This window comes from Pelodiscus sinensis, chromosome 31 (genome assembly GCF_052426305.1).
Source record: "Pelodiscus sinensis isolate ZL-2025 chromosome 31, ASM5242630v1, whole genome shotgun sequence".
Taxonomy (NCBI): Eukaryota; Metazoa; Chordata; order Testudines; family Trionychidae; genus Pelodiscus; species Pelodiscus sinensis.
Genome location: NC_143082.1, coordinates 2,141,710 through 2,161,822, shown reverse-complemented (window position 1 = coordinate 2,161,822; position 20,113 = coordinate 2,141,710). Strand labels below are relative to the sequence as shown.

The 20,113-nt window shown below is 63.4% G+C and overlaps 1 protein-coding gene across 1 annotated transcript; it reads left to right on the top strand.

Moving 5' to 3' along the window:
* Positions 1-4,755: 4,755 nt before the first annotated feature.
* Positions 4,756-20,113, top strand: DCAF15 (DDB1 and CUL4 associated factor 15). The gene is made up of 13 exons (XM_075917154.2): positions 4,756-4,940; positions 6,600-6,697; positions 6,887-7,022; positions 8,782-8,888; positions 10,023-10,162; positions 11,227-11,397; positions 13,455-14,066; positions 15,662-15,753; positions 16,734-16,862; positions 17,662-17,747; positions 17,996-18,100; positions 18,375-18,490; positions 19,393-20,113. Exons 1-13 carry the CDS (start codon positions 4,815-4,817, stop codon positions 19,446-19,448), a joined length of 1,974 nt encoding a protein of 657 aa, XP_075773269.2. The 5' UTR covers positions 4,756-4,814; the 3' UTR covers positions 19,449-20,113.

The window sequence follows — 20,113 nt, the reverse complement described above, 5'->3', positions numbered from 1 at the left end:
TTTCAATGCCAAGGCTGAGCCAAGATCCGGCATACACCGGTGGAATGCCTGCTTATGCCAAGTGGGATGAATTTTGTCCTACAGTGCTAAAGATCCAACTTGGGGTGACGATTATTCTTGGCTCTGGACCGAGTGTGCTGCAGTGGTCAGAGCAGGGGTCTGGGAGACAAGGCAGATGGGCAGAAGCATGAGTGTGAGTCACTTGGGTTCTATTTCCGGTGAGGGGAGGAGCCTAGTGGGGAGATCTCAGGGGGGTTCGGTCTCAGGCAGTATATTGGACTAGCAATTAGTCCAAAGCCCCACACGGCATCCCAGGCTCTGTGCCCTTGGCCAATTCACTTCCCTTCTCTGTGTCCCAGGTTCCCTCTCCCCGTGACAAAAGGGGTTAATCATGCTGACCCCGCAGTTTCCAAATGATGGGGCACAACCCAGCCCTGGGGGTTGGGATGTCGGGCGCTGGGGCTCGTTGCTGCAGGGGGATCAGGTGAGCAGTGGGGGGGTGAAGGCAGCTCCCTGCCTGTCCTGGCACCGCAGACTGCGCCGTGCCCCAGAAGCGACTTGGCAACAGGCCTGGTTCCTAGGTGGGGGGCACAGGGAGATTGCATAGGGCTCCGCGCACTGCCCCTGCCCCAGCACTAGCTCCGCACTCCCATTGGCTGGAAACCTGCTGCTGGCTGCTTCTGGGGCGCAGCATGGTCTGCGAGGCCAGGTCAGGCAGGAAGCTGCCTTAGCCCCCCCGCTGCACTGCTCAAGGTGAGCCCCTCCTGCCACAGCCCTGCCCCCCAACGTCAAAGCCCCCTCCTACACCCCAAAACTCTCATCCTCAGCTCCACCCCGGAGCCCACACTCGAGTCAAATTCTACTGGGTCCCAGGCATCAACAAAAGAGTTTGAAAAGCACTGGACTGACCTACCACCCCGGAGTTTGGTGAAACTCAATCCATTCCCGTTGGTCAAGTGCCTGAATGCGCCGGAGGGATGTTGCAGGGAGATGGTCACGGTGTTATTAACACCCCCATGTTGACGAGCAGGTGGAAGCTCTCAGCTCATTTTCTGACCGATTCCTTCAATGTGCTTCATAAATAAGTCCCCGGTCATTTACGTATGTCACGCCCAAGTGAGGGTGGAGGATCCTGCGTTTCTCATGCCTTCTAGGACTCCACAAGGGAGGGGCGGCCCCTTGCTTCCATCCAGGGCTTCGGACCTCATGTCCATGTCACATGTGGAGGGTCTGACATCATGCTCAGTTGGGGCAGGATGGCCCCAGGCCGAAGCAGTGACATTTGTGGGCAAGTGGATGATGTTTCCTTGTGGCCTTTACCGTGGTGCTCATCACCAGACAGAGCGCATCACAGAGATGAAGGAATTTCTCTTCAGGGCTCCCAGGGACATATACCAAGTGTGGCTGTCTTTCTACAGGGGACGCTTAGACTCAGCTATTCAGGGCTTCACTCGGGAACCACTGGGTCAGACTCTCCCGTCTGCTTTCTGCCGGAAGACAGAGCAGCTGATCAAAAAGGTCTCTTTTGGCCTCAGTATCTACAACGCTCCCTCTTTACCGACTGGGGCCGTTGTAGTGCAGCATGCGTCAGCGCACGGCAGCGACACAATTTGGTTGGGATACAACGACAGTTTAGTGCGTCCCCCGCTTTGGGCACAGTGTCACTGGTATTGAGCTGCGCCCTTTAGTTGCTGCTGCCTTTGGGCTGCCCCGCCGGTGCGACGTGCTTTGGCTGTCAGCCCAATGGGGCAAGGTGCTACCATCTGACTGCCCACCGTTGTGGGCCAGGCCAGTGGGTTGCTTCCCCACTGGGTCCTAAGCCATTCGGCTCTTGTTGTCTTTGGCCTGCACCATCTGGCACAATGCATTGAGTTGCCACCCCACTGGGCATCGTGCCTTTTCCCCATGGAGCAGGCATTCTCATGGGGGGTATGTCTACACTACCCCGCTAGTTCGAACTAGCGGGGTAATGTATGCATACCGCACTTGCTAATGAAGCGGGATTTGAATTTCCCGGGCTTCATTAGCATAAGCGGGGAGCCGCCATTTTTAAATCCCCGCTGCTTCGAACCCCGTGTAGCGCGGCTACACGGGGCTCGAACTAGGTAGTTCGGACTAGGGTCCTATTCCGAACTACCGTTACTCCTCGTGAAACGAGGAGTACCGGTAGTTCGGAATAGGCACCCTAGTCCGAACTACCTAGTTCGAGCCCCGTGTAGCCGCGCTACACGGGGTTCGAAGCAGCGGGGATTTAAAAATGGCGGCTCCCCGCTTATGCTAATGAAGCCCGGGAAATTCAAATCCCGGGCTTCATTAGCAAGTGCGGTATGCATACATTACCCTCCTAGTTCGAACTAGGAGGGTAGTGTAGACATACCCTGGGTGCCCCCTGCTGTTCAGGGGTGCCGGTAACGGGGCCAGCCCTCACCTCACACGAGCGCCTCCTTTTGGCTCACTGTGGGTTCCTGCACTGCCTTCAACCTTCGGGCTACTCAGCTTTGGGTCAAGACACCCAGCCTTCCAGGCTCTCTGAGTCCAGCCTCTCAGTCTGTTTCTCCCCTCGCTAGGAGAGGGAGGCCTCCAGGGCTTCTCCTCCTGGAGACCGTGTCCTGAACAGCTCCCCGCTCTGAGCTGTCCTTGGTTCTGCCAGCCCCCAGCCTTCTCCCTCCCCTATCTGGGCTGCAGCTGAGCTCCTGCAGCTCCTTTTGTAGTCCCTCCTGGCTCCTGATTGGCTGGCTCTGCCACAGCCACTCTAGCCTCCTGGAGGCCTTCTCTATGAACCTCTGGGCCTTGGGGTCGAGCCCTATCACAGTGCCATCCAGTTTGTCTGTCGTTGTTGGGCCACACTGCCATCAGAGGCCATGCCACTTCCTATGCCGTCTCTGGGCTGTTATTTTCATTGGCTGTCCTTGTCATAGAGCACCATGCCATTTGGCTATTGTCATCATTGGGTACCATGTCATTTGGCAGCTGCCCCATGGGATGCCGTGTTGTTTGGTTGGCATTGTTGTTGGGCATCATGCTCTTTGGATGCTGCCCCTTGGGTGCCAGGCTGTTGCCCCCCATTTGGTACCAGGCTATTGTCCCACTGGCACCAGGGTGTTGCTGTTATACCTTTGGACACCAGGCTGTTGCCCTTTGGATGCCCTACCATTTAACTGTTGCCCAGTTGGGTGCTAAGTTGTTGGCTCGTGCCCTGTTGGGCGCTGGCCAATTGGCTATTGACATATTGGGCACAGAGCTGTCAGCTGTTGGCCTGTTGAGTGCCATGCTGTTGCTCTGTTGGGTGCCAGACTGTTGGCCCATTGGGTGCCAGGCTGTCATTGTTGCCCCATTGGGCACTGAGCTATCAGCTTTGGATCCATTGGGTGCCAGGCTGTCACTATTACCCCACTAGATGCCAAGCTGTTGGCTGTTACCGCATTGGGCGCTGAGCTGTCGGCTGTTTGCCCGTTGGGTGCTGGACTGTCGGCTGTTTGCCCGTTGGGTGCTGGACTGTCGGCTGTTTGCCCGTTGGGCAGTCGGCTGTTGGTTGCCGGGCTGTCGGCTATTGGCGGTTGGTTGCTGGGCTGTTGGGCGGTTGGTTGCCGAGCTGTTGGCTGTTGGTTGCCAGGCTGCTGGCGGTTGGTTGCCAGGCTGCCGGTGGTTGGTTGCCAGGCTGTCGGCAATTAGCCAGTTGGTTGCTGGGCTGTTGGCAGTTGGTTGCCGGGCTGTCGGCGGCTGGTTGCCGGGCTGTCAGCGGGTGGCTGCCGGGCCGTCGGCGGTTGGCTGGCAGGCTGTCGGCTGTGGCTGGCCAGTCTGTTGGCAGTTGGTTGCCGGGCTGTCGGCTGTCGGCGGTTGGTTGCTGAGCTGTTGGCAGTTGGTTGCCGGGCTGTTGGCAGTTGGTTGCCGGGCTGTCGGCTGTTGGCGGTTGGTTGGCAGGCTGTCGGTGGTTGGTTGCCAGGCTGTTGGCTGCCGGGCTGTTGGTGGTTAGTTGGCAGGCTGTCAGCGGTTGGTTGCCGGGCTGTCAGCCGTTGGCGGTTGGTTGCCGGGCTGTTGGCAGTTGGTTGCCGGGCTGTCGGCGGTTGGTTGCCAGGCTGTCGGCGGTTGGTTGCCGGGCTGTCGGCGGTTGGTTGCCGGGCTGTTGGCAATTGGTTGCCGGGCTGTCGGCGGTTGGTTGCCGGGCTGTCGGCGGTTGGTTGCCGGGCTGTCGGCGGTTGGTTGCCGGGCTGTCGGCGGTTGGTTGCCGGGCTGTCGGCGGTTGGTTGCTGGGCTGTCGGCAGTTGGTTGCCGGGCTGTTGGCAGTTGGTTGCCGGGCTGTCGGCGGTTGGTTGCCAGGCTGTCGGCGGTTGGTTGCCGGGCTGTCGGCTGTTGGCCAGTGGGCTGTCTCTCTCATGCCATGGCAGGGCCTCGTGCGCCAAGGACATATGGAGCCCGTCGCCATGACGACGGTGCACAGGCCCCCGTGTCTGTCAGGTGCCTCTTAGTGCCCCTGCGCCCAAGGACCCTTGTTCCCGCCGCCCCTGGAGGCGGGTCTCTCTTGAAGCGCTTCTCCATAGCAACCAAACGGCACAGAGACTGACAGTAATTCGCCACCAATCACACAACGCGAACTGACGGGGCGGGCCGAGGCGACAGGGTTCTGATTGGTGAGCGAGCTCTTTGGGGCGGGACGCTCGCGATTGACGGCCGAGTGGACCAATGGCACTCGCGGAGTGATCTCAAATCCCGGCGGGCGGCGGCGCTGGCCAATGGACGAGCAGCGTGGGCGGGACCGGGCGCGAGAGGCGGCGGCGGGCCGGGACGCTCCGGAAGCTGAGGGGGCCGGGGGGAAAATGGCGCCCAGCTCGAAATCGGAGCGGGGCGGCCCGGGGGGGAAGCGGGGCCCGGCGGGGGGCGGATCCTCCGGGGGGGGCCGGGGCCGCCGGGAGCACGTGGTGCGGCAGCTCGAGCGGGTCAAGGTGAGGGGGGGGCGGGGGGGGGTGGGGGCGGGGCGGGGAGAAGGAGGGAGCCGCGGGGGGGGGGCACATGGGGGTGGGGGGGGGAGAAGGAGGGAGCCGGGGGGGGCACATGGGGGCGGGGCGGGGGGAAGGAGGGAGCCGTGGGGGGGCACATGGGGGCGGGGCGGGGGGAAGGAGGGAGCCGTGGGGGGGCACATGGGGGCGGGGCGGGGGAGAAGGAGGGAGCCGTGGGGGGGCACATGGGGGCGGGGCGGGGGGAAGGAGGGAGCCGTGGGGGGGCACATGGGGGCGGGGCGGGGGAGAAGGAGGGAGCCGTGGGGGGGCACATGGGGGCGGGGCGGGGGAGAAGGAGGGAGCCGTGGGGGGGCACATGGGGGCGGGGCGGGGAGAAGGAGGGAGCCGTGGGGGGGCACATGGGGGCGGGGCGGGGGGAAGGAGGGAGCCGTGGGGGGGCACATGGGGGCGGGGCGGGGGGAAGGAGGGAGCCGTGGGGGGGCACATGGGGGCGGGGCGGGGGAGAAGGAGGGAGCCGTGGGGGGGCACATGGGGGCGGGGCGGGGGAGAAGGAGGGAGCCGTGGGGGGGCACATGGGGGCGGGGCGGGGGGAAGGAGGGAGCCGTGGGGGGGCACATGGGGGCGGGGGGGGAGAAGGAGGGAGCCGTGGGGGGGCACATGGGGGCGGGGGGGAAGGAGGGAGCCGTGGGGGGGCACATGGGGGCGGGGCGGGGGGAAGGAGGGAGCCGTGGGGGGGCACATGGGGGCGGGGCGGGGGGAAGGAGGGAGCCGTGGGGGGGCACATGGGGGCGGGGCGGGGGGAAGGAGGGAGCTGTGGGGGGGGCACATGGGGGCGGGGCGGGGGAGAAGGAGGGAGCCGTGGGGGGGCACGTGGGGAGTCCTGGGGTGCGTGCGCAGGGCATGGGGTCTGGACTAATCGAGGTCCTGTGGGGACAGGCTGGGGGCTCATTGCCAGGGGTGGGAGGCCCTGCGGGGGGGAGGAGTTCCCGGGAGGGAGCTGCTTTGCGGGGGAGGGGTGCTTCCCGCGGGGGGCTGTGCGGGGCGGTTGTAGGGTGCAGGGTGTGACTGGGAGGGTGCCGGGAGGGCAGTAAGAGGCAGGGGGATGTGGGCATTCAGCCTGTAGAGGCCGAGTCGGGCGCGATGAAGGAAGAGAGGGCAGTTTCCACACAAGGGGCTGATCTGACTGGAGAGGGAGTGGCGGGGGTGAGGGTTGGGGGGCTGGGATTGGTCCTGCCTTGGGCAGGGGGCTGGACTTGATGTCCTCTTGGGGTCTCTTCCAGCTCTATGGTTCTATGAGAGCTGGGGGTAGAACGGGGGGAGTCCTGGCGCCTAGTTTTGTGTCTGCTGCCCTCAGCCTGCAGCCAGGTTGCTCCTTTCAGCCCCTGCCCCAAAAGGCCCAGCCCTGGGGGCTGCGACAGAGAGCGCAAGGACTGCGCCTAGTGCGGTCACCGTTCTCGAAAATAAACCCCTGAGCCCCAAGTAGCCCTTGTCTAGCTCAGCTCCTTCTGCACCCTGGGGTTACAAGCGGAAGGCCTCCCCAGGCCACAAGTCAGGGCGTTTGGGGTACCCCCACATCCATGGATGTCCTGAGCCTGCCTCTTGTTGGACGTACCGCAGAGCCTCTGACACACACCCTCTTTCCAGATCAGCGGGCAGCTTTCTCCCCGCCTTTTCCGCAAGCTGCCCCCCCGGGTGTGCGTCTCCCTGAAGAATATTGTTGACGAGGATTTCTTGTGTGCAGGGTAAGCAGTGGCATGGTCTGTTAAGTGCATTCCCTCCTGTCGGAGGGCGCCAACCTGACTTCCGGTTTTGGGGGGGGGGGGTGAGGAGGGGGCTGTGAAACACAAGCAGGGGGAGCTGCCAGGCCCAGCAAGCTTGGCGAGGTGGGGATGTGAATGCTGTGAGTGCTCTGTCCTGTGCTTCCCTTCCAGACACATCTTCCTTGGTTTCTCCAAGTGCGGGAGGTACGTCTTGTCATATACCAGCAACAGCGGCGATGACGACTTCTCCTTCTACATCTACCACCTCTACTGGTGGGAATTCAATGTCCACAGCAAGCTGAAGCTGGTGTGTACACGTCCCCCTCTGCTATGGGGGGAGGGAAGACTCCAGAATAGGGGTGTAGTCCGGGGCTACTCAACTCGCGGCCCGTGGACTGCGTGCGACCTGCGGTGCAGTTTGGGTTTACGTGGGGCTTAACGTGCTGCCCATGGGTGGATCCTTTGAACATGGCCTCCACTGGAACACGCTCCATAATGGCAAGTCAGTAGAACGGTCTTCGGTTGAGATGCGTTTTAGTAGTTACATTCCTGGACTGTCGTTGCTCATTAAAAGTGATGTCACGTGGGTGCAAATCGGGTAAATGTCGCATTTTATGAGTATCAGCAAAACTGGCTTAAATGGGGCCAGTGTGTTGTGTGGTCTTGCCTTAATCTCTGCATTCATGCCTGTCAGTGTGCAAGAAGCTATTTGCATATAGTCAGGGCTTGACAAATAGTGTAATCTACTCGCCCGTGGCCCCGGAAGAGCCGGCCCGGAGTGATCTGCACATGCGCAGAGCCTTGCATATATTTGTATAAATAGTTGCATGTCTCTGCAACCGCACTTAAGTTGCGATCCTCAGCATGTGCTGTGAGTATCATTGAGGCCCCTGAGGCTTCCAAAGTTGAGCAGACCTGGTGTAGTCAATTAACCGATAAGCTTTTGCATCCCTCCTCCCCCTTGCCTGTGCATTTTTTAGCAGGCTGGCCAGCAGCCTGGCTCGTGACGGTTCCGGGACCTACTCCCACTGCGATTCTCTATTTAAAACGTGTTAGGAGCCAGGCAGGCAGCGTGGGGTGACAGGCAGCCAGTCGATGAGGCGAGCTGGTTTTTAAACTGGCTCCCCTCACAGACCAGCTCCTGCCTGGCACCCTAGGCTGCAGCCTCTGATCCAGAGGCAGCAGTGTGGAGTGACAAGGGGGCTCCTCGGGATTGGGGCCGGAGTGCACTGGCTGCCGGCCGCCCCTGGAGACTATTCAATAAACCGACATTTAACATCCCTGCTCCGGAAGGAACTGAGCATAATGAAGACCCACTTCCTGCAGATATTCTCCCTTTGGGCTGCGAAGGGTTAACTTTACCGGCACACTTCTGGGGTAAATGGCTAACCAGCGGCCTAGTCCGGCTGGAGCAGTCCTCCGCCCAGGGTGTGGTATGGTGGGCTGGACACAGTCCAAGCAGTACCCGCCTGCAGGACTTCCATTAACCAGTTAAAGCTAATGCTTAGCCACTAACTCTTTGCATGTTATTTTACATCCCTAGATCCAGAGGGATCTAGTGCTGACCAGGGTTTGGCGTGGTCTGCGCTTTAAGGGAGACTGAAGGAAATCCCAGCTGGGCCATTGGAGAATCCTTCGGGTGCACTTTGCTCGCGTTAAGAAGCTGGCCTCCCCAGATCCCTAATGAAACTGTCGCATTTTCCCCGTGGTTTCAGTTCTTCCTGTGCTAAATGCTGGTGCTGTGCGCTGTCAAACTATGTGGTGCTCCACCCCAGAGGCAGCTGTACGCAGTGATTTCTTGTGTGCAGTTGGTTTGTGTCTAAAGCATTTTGGGGCCCTCCTGAGAGAAGGGGGAATCAGGTAATTTTACATTTCAGTCCTGTCTGTGCCCAACCGAACATCTTCAGTGAACGCCTGATCCCAGCCAAGCCTCTTCCAAGACCTTCCCAAGTAACTTTGGCCTTGCAGGTGTTTTCCCGGTGGGGTTCTGATTCCAGATCCCACTCCCTTGGTTCTCTGTTTTCTTCCATCGGGCTTCAGTCCAGTTCCCGCTGTTCTTCCCATAGGTACGACAGGTTCGCTTGTTTCAAGATGAAGAAATCTACAGTGACCTTTACCTGACTGTGTGTGAGTGGCCCAGCGACTCCTCCAAGGTCATTGTCTTTGGCTTCAAGTGAGTTCCATCAAATGAGTCTTGTCTGGCAGGGTGGAGGGAGGAGGAGAGATTTGGGTAGATTTTGATCTCCGTGCTGTCCCCCCAACTGCCCCCACCCCACCCCGGAACGGGTTACAGGCCATTGAGACCCACAGCAAATCTTTCATTGCCGCTGCCAGCCGCGTCCCCGAGGGGTTTGTGTGCGAAGCAGTCCTGCCCCTCTCAAACAGACACAGCTACGTCGCTTAACACACACGTGTGGGACTGGCCTTCGAAATTGCGTTCCTCACCCTCGCCTGGCCGGCGCAAGCCAAGTCTTCCCTTCAGCCTCTCCCTGCTCGGGCCTCCGCCCTAGAAGATAGACTTCTTATGGCTGTCAGGAGCGGGGGTTTGGGGTAGGAAGGGGAGAGCCAGGGCTTGGTTACTTTCTCCCCGCCTGAGGTTGGAAGAGCCAGATTCCCTGACTTGGCAAGTGAGAGAGAGAGAGATGGGGTGCGTGTGCTGTGGTTGGTGAAAGTGTAAACATCTACACGGTTAACTGGTGCGCGTGGGCTGGCATACGCCCCTCCCCGGCCGTGCAAAATGATTTCACTTCCCTTGCTGTTTTGTTTGCTTTTTGAGGACGAGCCTCCTTTGTTTTCCGCCTGTTTTCAGTGACTGTACGTGGCTTTGTGTGCCGTTGAACTGGCAGCGATGTGTGTCTCTTCCCTCCGCGTTGTGTTTGTGTGTGGTGCGATAGCTAGGGCAGGAGCCTCTTGTGTCGTGCGCTGCGCAGGCTGAACCCAAAGCCTGCCCTTGCCCCCGAGAGCTTACAGCCAAAGCACACGGGGAAGTTTCCGTCACCCCAGCGGTGGCTGGGAGTTCGACTGTAACGTCACCGCCTGTGAAACCCGCTCTTGGAGCTCTGAGCACGGTTCAGTCCTGCCCTTAGCCCCGAGGCTCTTGTCAAAGAAAAGTAAGTGGACCATAGTTGCGATGCCAGTTTTGCTTGGGCCCTTCGCAGAGCCGCCTCGCCCCCGCTCCCGCATGGCGGCTGGCTGAGGAGCCTGGTGTGAAAGCTGTGCCAGTCCAGGGGCAGAAGATGTGGGTGAGACAGGGTTTGAATGCCTGACCTCTGACCGGGACCCGCTGTGTCTCCTCTCTCCCCGGCAGCACGCGCTCGGCAAACGGGCTGCTGATGAACATGATGATGATGAGCGATGAAAACCATCGGGATATTTACATCAGCACGGTGGCCATGCCCCCGCTCATGTACTGCCCCGGCTGCAGGGATATGGCCCTAGCACATCCAGGTGAGCTGGGCAGACGGTCCCTCGCCACTGGAGCCGCGCGCACGGGGACCGCTGGTGGGCGTTTTCCTGCTGGACCAGCGCAGGCTGTGCCGCTGGGCGGAGGCGGGGAGATACGCTTGGGGGCGGGAAGGAATGAGATCGGATTGGTTTAGGGCCGTGTTTCTCAAACTGGGGTCTGCAGGTCCCGGGATTCAGGAGGGAAACCCCAGGGGTCCCTGGGCACTGCTTATCAGCTCCTCCCTCTGCCCTTCCTCCCAGAGCCAAGGCAGCTCCCTGCCCACCCTGGAAAACTCCAAGTCCCCGTGGCCCCTAGGTGCATGGGACCAGGGAGACTCCACACATGGCCAGTGCCCCAGTGCTAGCTCTATAGCAGTGGGGGGAGGGGCAGCGTGTGGAGCCTCCCTGGCCCCCCATGCACTTAGGGGCCACAGGGATTGGCAGCCGCTTCCTGGGATCTGTGGTAAGCGCTGTCGGGATACTGCACCTTAACCTCCCCCCACCATGCACATCCCCCCCCCCCATCCCGTCCCAGCTCAGAGTCCTGTCCTGCATCCCCCCCAACCTTCTGCTCCAACCCAGAGCCTCCCTTGCTCCCCAAACATCTCATCCATGGCCCCATGTCGGATCCCTCATGGCACCCGGCACCCAGCCCCCCGCCCCAGCCCGGTGAAAGGGCGTTGGGGGGTGAAGAGCTAGCCATGGAAGGGGAGGAGATGGAGTGAGTGGGGGTGGGGCCTCGGTGAAGGGACAGGGCAGGGGGTCCCTGAAAGTCGAATCAAAACGGGGGGGGGGGGCCTCGGGTTGCTTGTTTGAGAACCGGTGGCTTGGGGGGCAGTTGGGACTCCGGGCTCCTCTTGCTGCTTGGCTTTTGGCAAGTTGTCATGCTCCGTGCCTCAGTTTCCCCCTCCAGCCAGCACCAAGGTTACCAGTGGGGTTCGTTCAGTTAGTCCTAGCAGGCTCGCCGCGGGTGTCTCTGGGACTGTCTGACCCCCCCGCCCCCCCTCGCTGTTCTCCTCTTGCGGGCGGGGACGGGCTCACGGGTCCCTCTGCTTGTGCCTCCTCAGGGGACCCGCACGCCCACTGCCTGCAGCACGGCTTCATGCTGCACACCAAGTACCAGGTGGTCTACCCGTTTCCCACATTCCAGCCAGCCTTCCAGCTCAAGAAGGACCAGGTGGTGCTGCTCAACACCAGCTACTCCCTCGTAGCGTGCGCGGTCTCCGTGCGCACCACAGGTGGGCGCCGCGCCGGGGCCGGCAGAGCGTTACCGCGCCTGGGCGCCTTCCCGGCCGTGCTCGGGCGGCTGCTTCGCTCGGTCCCTCCTGGCCGGGATATTGGCTCTCCCGCAGCTTAGACTGTCAGGGGCTCCGGGGCAGGGCTGGTGTCCTGCAAGCCACGGGGCCTGGCCATAAGAGAGCTACAGGGCATTCTTCGGAGCCCCAGCTACCACGTGGGACCCGCCTTCCCCACTTGGCGGCTGCTCGCTCACCTGGAACAAAGCAGCTGCCTAGGCCTTGGCGGGGGGGGTGGTCTTTGGGCCCAGGGGCCTGTTACGCTAGGTGCTGTACAACCTGTTCTCCTTGCCCAAGGAGCTTGCAATGCAAGAAAACCAGCAGAGGCTGGGGGTGGAGGTGAGGGGGAGGCCCCCTCAGTTTACTACAGAAGAGAGTGTGGTCTAGTGGATAGAGCATCAGACTGGGACTTGCTAGCTGAGCCTGGGCAAGTCGCTTCCCCTCCCTGTGTCTGTTTCCCCGTCTGTAAAATGGGGAGAATGACCTGACCTCGGCTGTAAAGCGCACGTGCCGGAGAGCTACGTCCATACTAGCATTGGCCCCACAGTAGAGGCCGCACACACGGGCCTCCCGCCGAACAGGTCGCTGGCCTGGTTAGAAAGCCTGAGCCGACCTGGGAAGATGGACGAAGTCTCTTAGAGGTCTGCAAACCACGGCTGCACGGTCGCTCGTTAACATTACAGAGCTCGTTGTTGCCGCGTATTTTAATGTAGTTACGTTGGAGTGGATTGCGGTGAGGTTAGGTCGTCCCCTGGCGGCCGCGGCCGCGTTCAAGTTAACCCTCGGTCTGTTTTTTGAAAAAGGGGACTGAGTTAAACAGCCGGGTTTCAGCAGATGCCGTGTGTGAGACTCACTTTTGATCCTAGTGGTTTGTGTCGTGCTGGGAGACCGGCCGGGGGCTGCCGGGGTTAATCCGGGATTGCAAAGTGCTTTGAGATCCAAGGCCAGAAGCTGCTGCAGCAGGCTGTTTTGGGGGGCCCCCGGCTGCGGCAGTTCCTGGGGCCCTGTCGGTTTGGTCCATGGTGGGGTGCCATGCCTCGGGCAGCATGGAAGGCCGTGCTGACGTCACTGGAGGTTTTAAGAGCCGCTCAGGCAAGGCACCTGTCGGGAATCGGGGTTCTCAGCCTCCCTTTGGGAGGGTGCAAACCCTCCCTGCGCCCCAGCCGGGTTTCTGCGTAGAAAAGCCAGGCCCAGCGTTAGTGTGTACTCAGGCCCCGGGCCCTGCTTGGTGGCCCCCGAAAGCAGATGGGACTGACGCTGGCTGATCTCCCGGGGAGAGAAGCCTGCAGCGGACGTGGGAGAAACCCAGACGCGGTGGGGGCCACACGGAGCCGGGGGAGCTAGCGGGTCAGTTGGATTTTACTCCAGGGGTGTTGCGGTTCCTGCGGGTGCTGGAGGCCAGAGCAGACGCCGGGTGCTGGGGTTTCCTGGCTTTGCTGCTGGCTCCCTGCGTGACCTGGCCTGTCACCTCCATTCCTCAATGTCTGCAAAGCCCCCGCAGATCCCAAAGCGCCGACCTCGGGGAGGGGGCCGCCGCTGTGCAAATTACCGCTTGGCCTCCTCGTTGGCCTCAAAGCCAAGGGGGAGTGAGTCCAGAATCCCAGTGCTGGGGAGAGGAAGGATGGTCCAATGGTTAGTGCGCTAGCCTAGGGTTTGGGAGAAGCGACTTCAGGCTCCAGTAGCCTTCTGCCGTGGCTCCCCCTCCGATGGGGGCGCTGGCTCTGCCCAGCTCCCGAGGAGCGATCGGGAGCACGTAACGCCCGGGAAGCGCCGTGGGACCCGCCCTACAGGAGCCGGGCGGTCCTCCTCGCCCTCGGGGTCTGCCTAGCCGCCACCTTGGACAGGAGGGCGCGTGTCGCTCGCCCCTGGGGTACAGGGAGCTGCGCCCATTGCCCAGGTATCGGGGACGCGGGGCTGCTCCCACTTGTCCCGGGGAAACGCTGAGTTGTGTCTGTGTGGCCGTGGCCTCTTTAACCCCTTCCTCCCTCTCTCCGCTTTAGAGGACAGCAGCTTCTGTCAGATCCTCTACGAGCGAAGGACCCAGGCGCCGCCCCCCCGGGCGGGGGCGTGTGGTGCTGCAGGTGCCATGCCGGGCCCCGCGGGCGCGGAGGAGCGGATGGAAGGAGGCAGCTCCCCTTGCCGGAGCGGGGCTGCGCCAGTGGCTGCCAGCAGAGCTGCCCCGGGCCCACAAGGCCCCATCAAACCCCCGGAGCTGTCGCCAGCTGTGGCCAAGGCCAAAGAGTTTGTGGCCGACATCTTCCGCCGGGCCCAGGAGGCGAAAGGCCCAGCCCCTGAGGAGGAGGCAGCTGACAGCCAGTCAGAGTGCTGTCCCACCAAGGACACCGGCCCGCACGGGTCCTTGTCCCAGGGCGTCCCGGCTGGGGCAGCGTGGGAGGCCAGGCCGTGCTTGGGGCCCTCTGGGAGTGACTGCCGCCTGCACCACGGCCTCTCCTCGCCCAGGGGAGACCGAACTCCAGAAGGGGAGCAGCCCCCGAAGGATTCTCCCCTTGCCGGCCCGGAGCTGGAGAGCCAGACGGCCGAGCCCGGCTACGTGAACTACACCAAGCTGCGGTACGTGCTGGAGCCCAGCGACCTCTCGGAGCCGGAGGACGGTAAGCGGAGCTGCGGGGCTGATGGAGGGGTTCGGGGGAGCCTGGGGCTGCGGGGCTGATGGAGGGGGCTCGGGGGAGCCTGGGGCTGTGGGGCTGATGGAGGGGGCTCGGGGGAGCCTGGGGCTGCGGGGCTGATGGAGGGGGTTCGGGGGAGCCTGGGGCTGCGGGGCTGATGGAGGGGGCTTGGGGGAGCCTGGGGCTGTGGGGCTGATGGAGGGGGCTCGGGGGAGCCTGGGGCTGTGGGGCTGATGGAGGGGTTCGGGGGAGCCTGGGGCTGTGGGGCTGATGGAGGGGGCTCGGGGGAGCCACTCAAGGGGCAGAGAATGGGGGGTTGTGGGGAAGTTCCAGGCCCGTGGGGTGGGGAGCAGGGGAGGAGTTGCCTGGTGGTGGGTCTGGGGGGACAGATAGGAGGCAAGGGGGCTGTGCGGGGAGGCCCAACCTTCCCTACCCGAAAGTGGGCCCACCCCTGTGCTACCCCTGTGGGCTGCGAGGCAGCTTTGCGTTTTTGTGGCAAGGCTGAGTGGAGAGCTGGAGACTGAATGGGCCGAGCCGGGCCCAGCTTCCCTCTCGCGGGGCCCGTTCTGCGGGGCCTGCTCTGCGCTGCAATCTGCAGCCATTCAGTGTGGGGGAGGGTGGAAAATCCCGAGGTTTCTCTTCTCCAGCGTCCCTCCAGGGCTGTGGGCTCGAGCCGCCCGCCCGCCCTCCGTGCTAGACCCAGCCACGCGCCGTTCCCCGGGGCCTCTGGCCAGAGGGGCCCTGTCCCCCTTGGGGAGATCCCGGCGCAGGGCTGCTCCCCGGTTCTGGCGCCAGGAGGAGCGGCTCAGTGCGGTGGCTCTGGTCGCTGCAGACCCTCCCCTGCCCCATGGCCCGGGGCTTTGTCTCTTCCCTCTGCAGGGTCCCGCCCGGTGCCCCAGTCAATGCACCCACTTGCTGAAATGGCCCAGCTGCTGTTGCTGGCGGATGGGCGCCTCCGCTGAGGGGCCGCTTCGGAATCCGCCTCTTTCACGGCCCCTCCCCGTCCCCCCCAGCCTGGAGCCTTGGGGGTAGCTGCCGACCCAGAATCAATCCCCAGGCTGGCAGAGGCCTCGGGGCTCAGCGAGTCCAGCCCCTGGCCCAAAGCAGGACCAGCCCGACTGAGCAATCCCAGCCGGGACTGAAACACCTCTAGGGCTGGAGGTTCCACCCCCGCCCTAGGGAACCCAGCCCAGCACCTCCCCACCCGCCATGGGGCACAGCTTGTTCTAATATCCAACCTAGAACCCCCCATTTGTGTGTGTCCCATGGCAGCCCCAGGCCTGGCCCTGAACCCTACAGCAAGAAGCCAGCCCCGGCCCCCAGAGCCCACGGTCTCAGCTGCCGCTGGAATGATCCCATGAACCCTGGAGTCGAGCAGCTGCCTCCCCCCGCACTGTGGCGCCTGCAGGGCCGGCGGGCGCAGGGGCTCTGGCCCCCAGGCGGGCTCGGAAAGGCACGTGCCGCCGGTCTGAGCAGCAAGGCCGTTGGGAGCAGATTGCACTGACCTGGGCCCTTAGGAGGGGGCTCGTCCTGTTCCAGTTCGGCCCCGTAGCCCTGCCTCACGCCGCCTTCCCTTCCAGAGTACGAGGACGACAAGATCTCGCTGCCGTTTGTCGTGACGGACCTGCGAGGGCGGAACCTGAAGCCACTGAAGGAGAGAGCGATATTCCAGGTCAGGCCCGGCCTCGGGCTGGGGGTGGGTATGGGGGGCGCTGTCGGCTTGAAATCCGGTGAGCCACCATTTGCCGGCTGGCCTGGGCAGCCCTGGTTTCTGACCGCCGATGGGGCGGGGGCGCAGGCGGACGCGGGTGTGTCTAAGCTTGCGTCAGCCGCAGCTGTTCCATAGCGACGTCTCCCTGGGCAGCAGGTCCCCACGTGCGCGCTGGCTGGCGCCGAGTGGTGCGTTTTCAGGGGTCCGTTCTGACTGGCAGCTGGGGCAGAGCCCGGCCCTGCTGGCCTGGCTCCAGTCAGGAGACACCGAAGGGTCCCCTCTCGACGGGCTGGGGGCAGATCTCCGCTCCGTCGGGGGGGTTACGCAGGGAGACGCGTGAGGCCGGGGAGGGCAGCGTGCTGGCCTGGGACCCGGGAGACCTGGCTTGTAGCCTTGGCTGTGCTGCTGGGCGCCCCCGGGTGGGTGCCCCCTTGTCCCGTTGCCTTGTTAAGGACTCTGGTGAGCTCTGAGTGTGGGGAGGGGGGGATCCCTGCTCTGAAGGACCCGGCCCCCAGGGCTTCAGGAGGGTCGCACTGTGGGCCCGCCCGCCTGGGGCACCTCGTCCTGTCGGCGCGGCTAGAGGCTCCAGCGAGGCCCCACAGAGCCTGCAGGGAGTCCTCCCTCTAGCCTGGCTGCCAGTCCCGGAGGGGTCGTGGGCTTGCACAGGGCGGCGCGTGAGCCTGCAGGGAAGCTGCCATCACAGGCCTGGCACTGCGGGAGCGGAATCCAGCTTGGAGCTTGGAGCAGCCGGTGTCTGTGTCTGTGTCAGTGCAGAGCCAGGGGGCGAGACCAGAGCCCCTTTCTGCAGCCACAGCTCGGGGGGAGGACGTGCCTCGGACACAGCGGGCCCCCGGTGCACCCGAGGGCGGGCGCAAGGCGACAGGCCCTCAGGGCTTTGGCGAAACGGACGCTGAGGTGTCTGGTTCCCTGCCCCCTTGCAGGGCCAGTACCTGACTGTGGAGCAGCTGACGCTGGACTTCGAGTATGTCATTAACGAGGTGATCCGGAACGACGCCGCCTGGTCCAGGCAGTTCTGCTCCTTCAGCGACTACGACATCGTCATCTTAGAGGTGAGGGCGTGAGTGTGGCAGGGTGACTGCAGGGCCCCGGGGTTCTCCCCGGGCTGGGAGCCAGCAGGGGTTGCCCCTGCGGCTCTGCTGGGTGCATCCCCAGAAGGATCAAGGAACTTTCCTGTTGGTGGCTGCATCCCGGAGCAGGGCGCCGGCCAGGAATGTGGGGCTCCCTCTGGAATGAAGCCGACGGCAGGAGCCCTCTTGCGGCACAGCACGGCCAGCAACGCCAGCCCTGGGGTGCCGTGTCCTCCTGGGTCCCGTCTGCAGGTGGCGGTTGGGGCTCCGTGGGGAGCGACGGTCTGGCCGGGAACCTGGAGGCGCGGGCGTGCCAGCCTCTGCGTTCGCCCGGCTGCTGCGCTGGCCCCGGTTCGGGGGGGAGTTGACCTTCCTGCCGACTGCTCCGGACTTACCTAATCGGAGGGGACAGGCCTCCCCCCGTCGCGTCGCTGCCTCACATCTCGCTTAGTCGGGGGCCCCAGTCCCGCTGTCTGGCCTCGGCAGTGCCCGGGCACGGCGGGGAATCCCGTGGGCAGGCGTCCTGTGCACGCCAACGCCTGGTCCGGAGCCTGCCGAGGGACGGGGAGGGCAGCCGGGGGGTGGCTTAGCAGAGAGCCCTGGTCTGCAGTGGCCATCCAGGGCTGAAGGCAGCCCGGCCCCCTTCCCTCTGCCTGGCACTGGGATCCAGCCTCCCTGGGGTGGCCGTGTCCAGCCCAGCTCCGCAGTGATCTCTGCCAGACTCACCCCCTTGCCGGCATGGCGCCGCCTCCCCAGTCACCTGGCCGGTCCCTCCCCCTAGGTGTGTCCAGAAACCAACCAAGTCATCATCAACATCGGCTTGCTGCTCTTGGCCTTCCCGGCTCCGGACGAAGAGGGCCAGCTGAGGTGAGTGCAGCCGCCGCCTCTCCGGCCCCTCGGCCTGATGTTTTAGGGGAGCCAGTCCCCAGAGTAGGGCAGGAACTCGGGTGAGGGGAGGCCCAGGGGGCTTTCAGGGGAACCCCCTTTACAGATCCCCTCCACCCACCCAGCCTCTGTCCTGAGTGGGCTCCGGGGGGCTCTGGTACCTGCCCAGAGCGAGCCTGGGGCGTGTCCCCCGCAGGGTCCCTGTTCTAACCAGGCCCGTGTCTCCCCAGACCAAAGACCTATCACACCAGCTTGAAAGTGGCCTGGGACCTGAACACCGGCACCTTCGTCACCGTCAGCGTGGGAGACCTCACGGAAGTCAAGGGGCAGACCAGGTGCGTGGCAGGGCGGCTGGATCCTGGCTCCTTCAGCCCTTCGCTGTTCAGATTCAGAGCCTCTCCCTGCGCCCCGAAAATGCTGCCGCCCCAGTTCAACCCCCCCTTTTCCCCACCCAAGTGCCCCTCCCGGCGCTCTTCGCTGGGCACCCGGCTGCCTTCCGCCTCCCCTGGGCTGGTGGGGGTGGCCGGAATCCCAGGGCTGCCTGGGGCTTGACCCCCCCCCTCAGGGCGTGGCCTGGCTCCGCGAGCTCAGTGTCTGTGCCGTCCGCAGCGGCAGCGTGTGGAGCTCCTACCGGAAGAGCTGTGTGGACATGGTGATGAAGTGGCTGGTGCCCGAGAGCAGCGGGCGATACGTCAACAGGATGACCAACGAGGCACTTCATAAAGGTAACGGCCGGTCCCCTCGCTGGGGGGGAGCCCGGGGGGGCTGCGTGCGCGAGATGGAAGATCGCCGTCCGCGCTCGGCCTCCCAGCGCGCCGTTCCCAGCCTGCCTGGGCTGTGCTGCTCGGTCTCTAGAGCAGGGTTCCTCAGGCAGCGGGGCGAGTACCCTGAAATGTGGAGAAAACTGAATGTTTGGGTTCAGCTTTCCAGACGTTTCATCGCCCGCCCGGCTACCATTGAGCTGTTTAAACAGATGTGTTGCAACGGTAGAAAAAATGTTTGTGCCTCTGAGAACTGTAGGTACTGGGGGTACTTTTTTTAAAGGTGTACTTACCCCTTTTTTTAAATATACTTTATAAAAAAAGGTTGACACACACTATTCTAGACAGGGGCCTGCCCCAGACTCCCTGCATGGGGCTGTTTCTCTGCCCTCACTGCCTGGCCCCTGGCTGTGTCCTGCAGCTGAAATAACCGCGTGCTCCTAGGGGCTGCTGGGGTCACGCCGCTGACACGCTCACCCCAGGGCTTCCTGCAGCCGGCCCCTGGCTGAACTTGGGCTGATGGGTCAGACAGACACTGGCCCCCAGCAGCCCTGGTGCAGACAGTGTCTGGCCAAGCCCTCCCAGCCTGGACCCAGCTGCGGCACTGGGTCGTGCCCAGAACCCCTAATGGGAGTGGGAGGGGGACTCGCAGCCGCTCCTCGTCCCGTCTCTCCAGGGCCTGTGGCTGCCCTGGGCCCCGGGCGCCTGATGGAGGCCAGAGGCTCGGGATCCGGGGCTGGGCTCTCTTGGCTGGCGGCCGGGCCGGGCTTTCATTGTGCTCCCCTCAGCTAGCAGGAGCTGAAGGCTCGCCAGGCCCCTCCGCCCAGGCCCTTTGTCCTGACCCCTCTGTGCTGTCGTCTCTGCAGGCTGCTCCCTGAAGGTGCTGGCCGACAACGAGCGCTACACCTGGATCGTCTTGTGACGGGCTCCTGGCCGTCGGATTGAACTACCTCCTCCCGGTTGAGTCTCGTTTGGTTTTCATTTCTCTTCGTCCTTTTTTAATTAGCGCAACTCGTGCTTTTGCTGGAAGGGGCTGGACGTAGGAGTCTCCGGGGGGAGGGGACGCCTTCCTCCCGGGCCCAGCCTGGCCGAGCGGCTCCTCGGGGTTGGACCGCGCGCAGCGTGTCTGGCTGAGACTCGAGCTGGCGGGACGGGGGGAGGAGACCTGACCCTCGTCCCCGTGAGCTGCGGTGACTTACGCTCAGCGTGAGCAGCAGGGCTCTGCCAGGGCGGGGCCCTTCCTCCGCGTCAGGCCACCGCCTTCCGCCCCTGCTTTTGGAGGTGGTGAATTGTTAACTCCGCTCGGGCCGCGCCTGGCCTGGGGAGGCAGCACGGCGGAGGGGAGCCCCCCGGCCAGCGTGCCCCTGGGCCGGTTCCGGTCCCGTTCGGTGGGTATTTAAGTGTCATTCTCTGTTCGGTGTTTACGGCACTTTTCCCAGTGGAGGAGGTTTTCCCTTGGGAGTCCAGATAGCCCCCCTCCCCCGCACACTTGGTGGGTCATTCCACAGCGCCCCTCCCACTGTTCATCATTTAGTTCTCCTCAAATGGGCTTTCGTTTCCCTGTAATAAACGTTTTAATTTCCAAGG

What these genes read in the sequence shown, in the direction of transcription:
- DCAF15 (XM_075917154.2), top strand. Translation starts at nt 4,815, where the DNA reads ATGGCGCCCAGCTCGAAATCGGAGCGGGGCGGCCCGGGGGGGAAGCGG. An exon ending in GTCATTGTCTTTGGCTTCAA is followed by an intron (nt 8,889 to 10,022) that starts GTGAGTTCCATC and finishes TCTCCCCGGCAG; the next exon opens with CACGCGCTCGGCAAACGGGC. An exon ending in CAACGAGGCACTTCATAAAG is followed by an intron (nt 18,491 to 19,392) that starts GTAACGGCCGGT and finishes TCGTCTCTGCAG; the next exon opens with GCTGCTCCCTGAAGGTGCTG.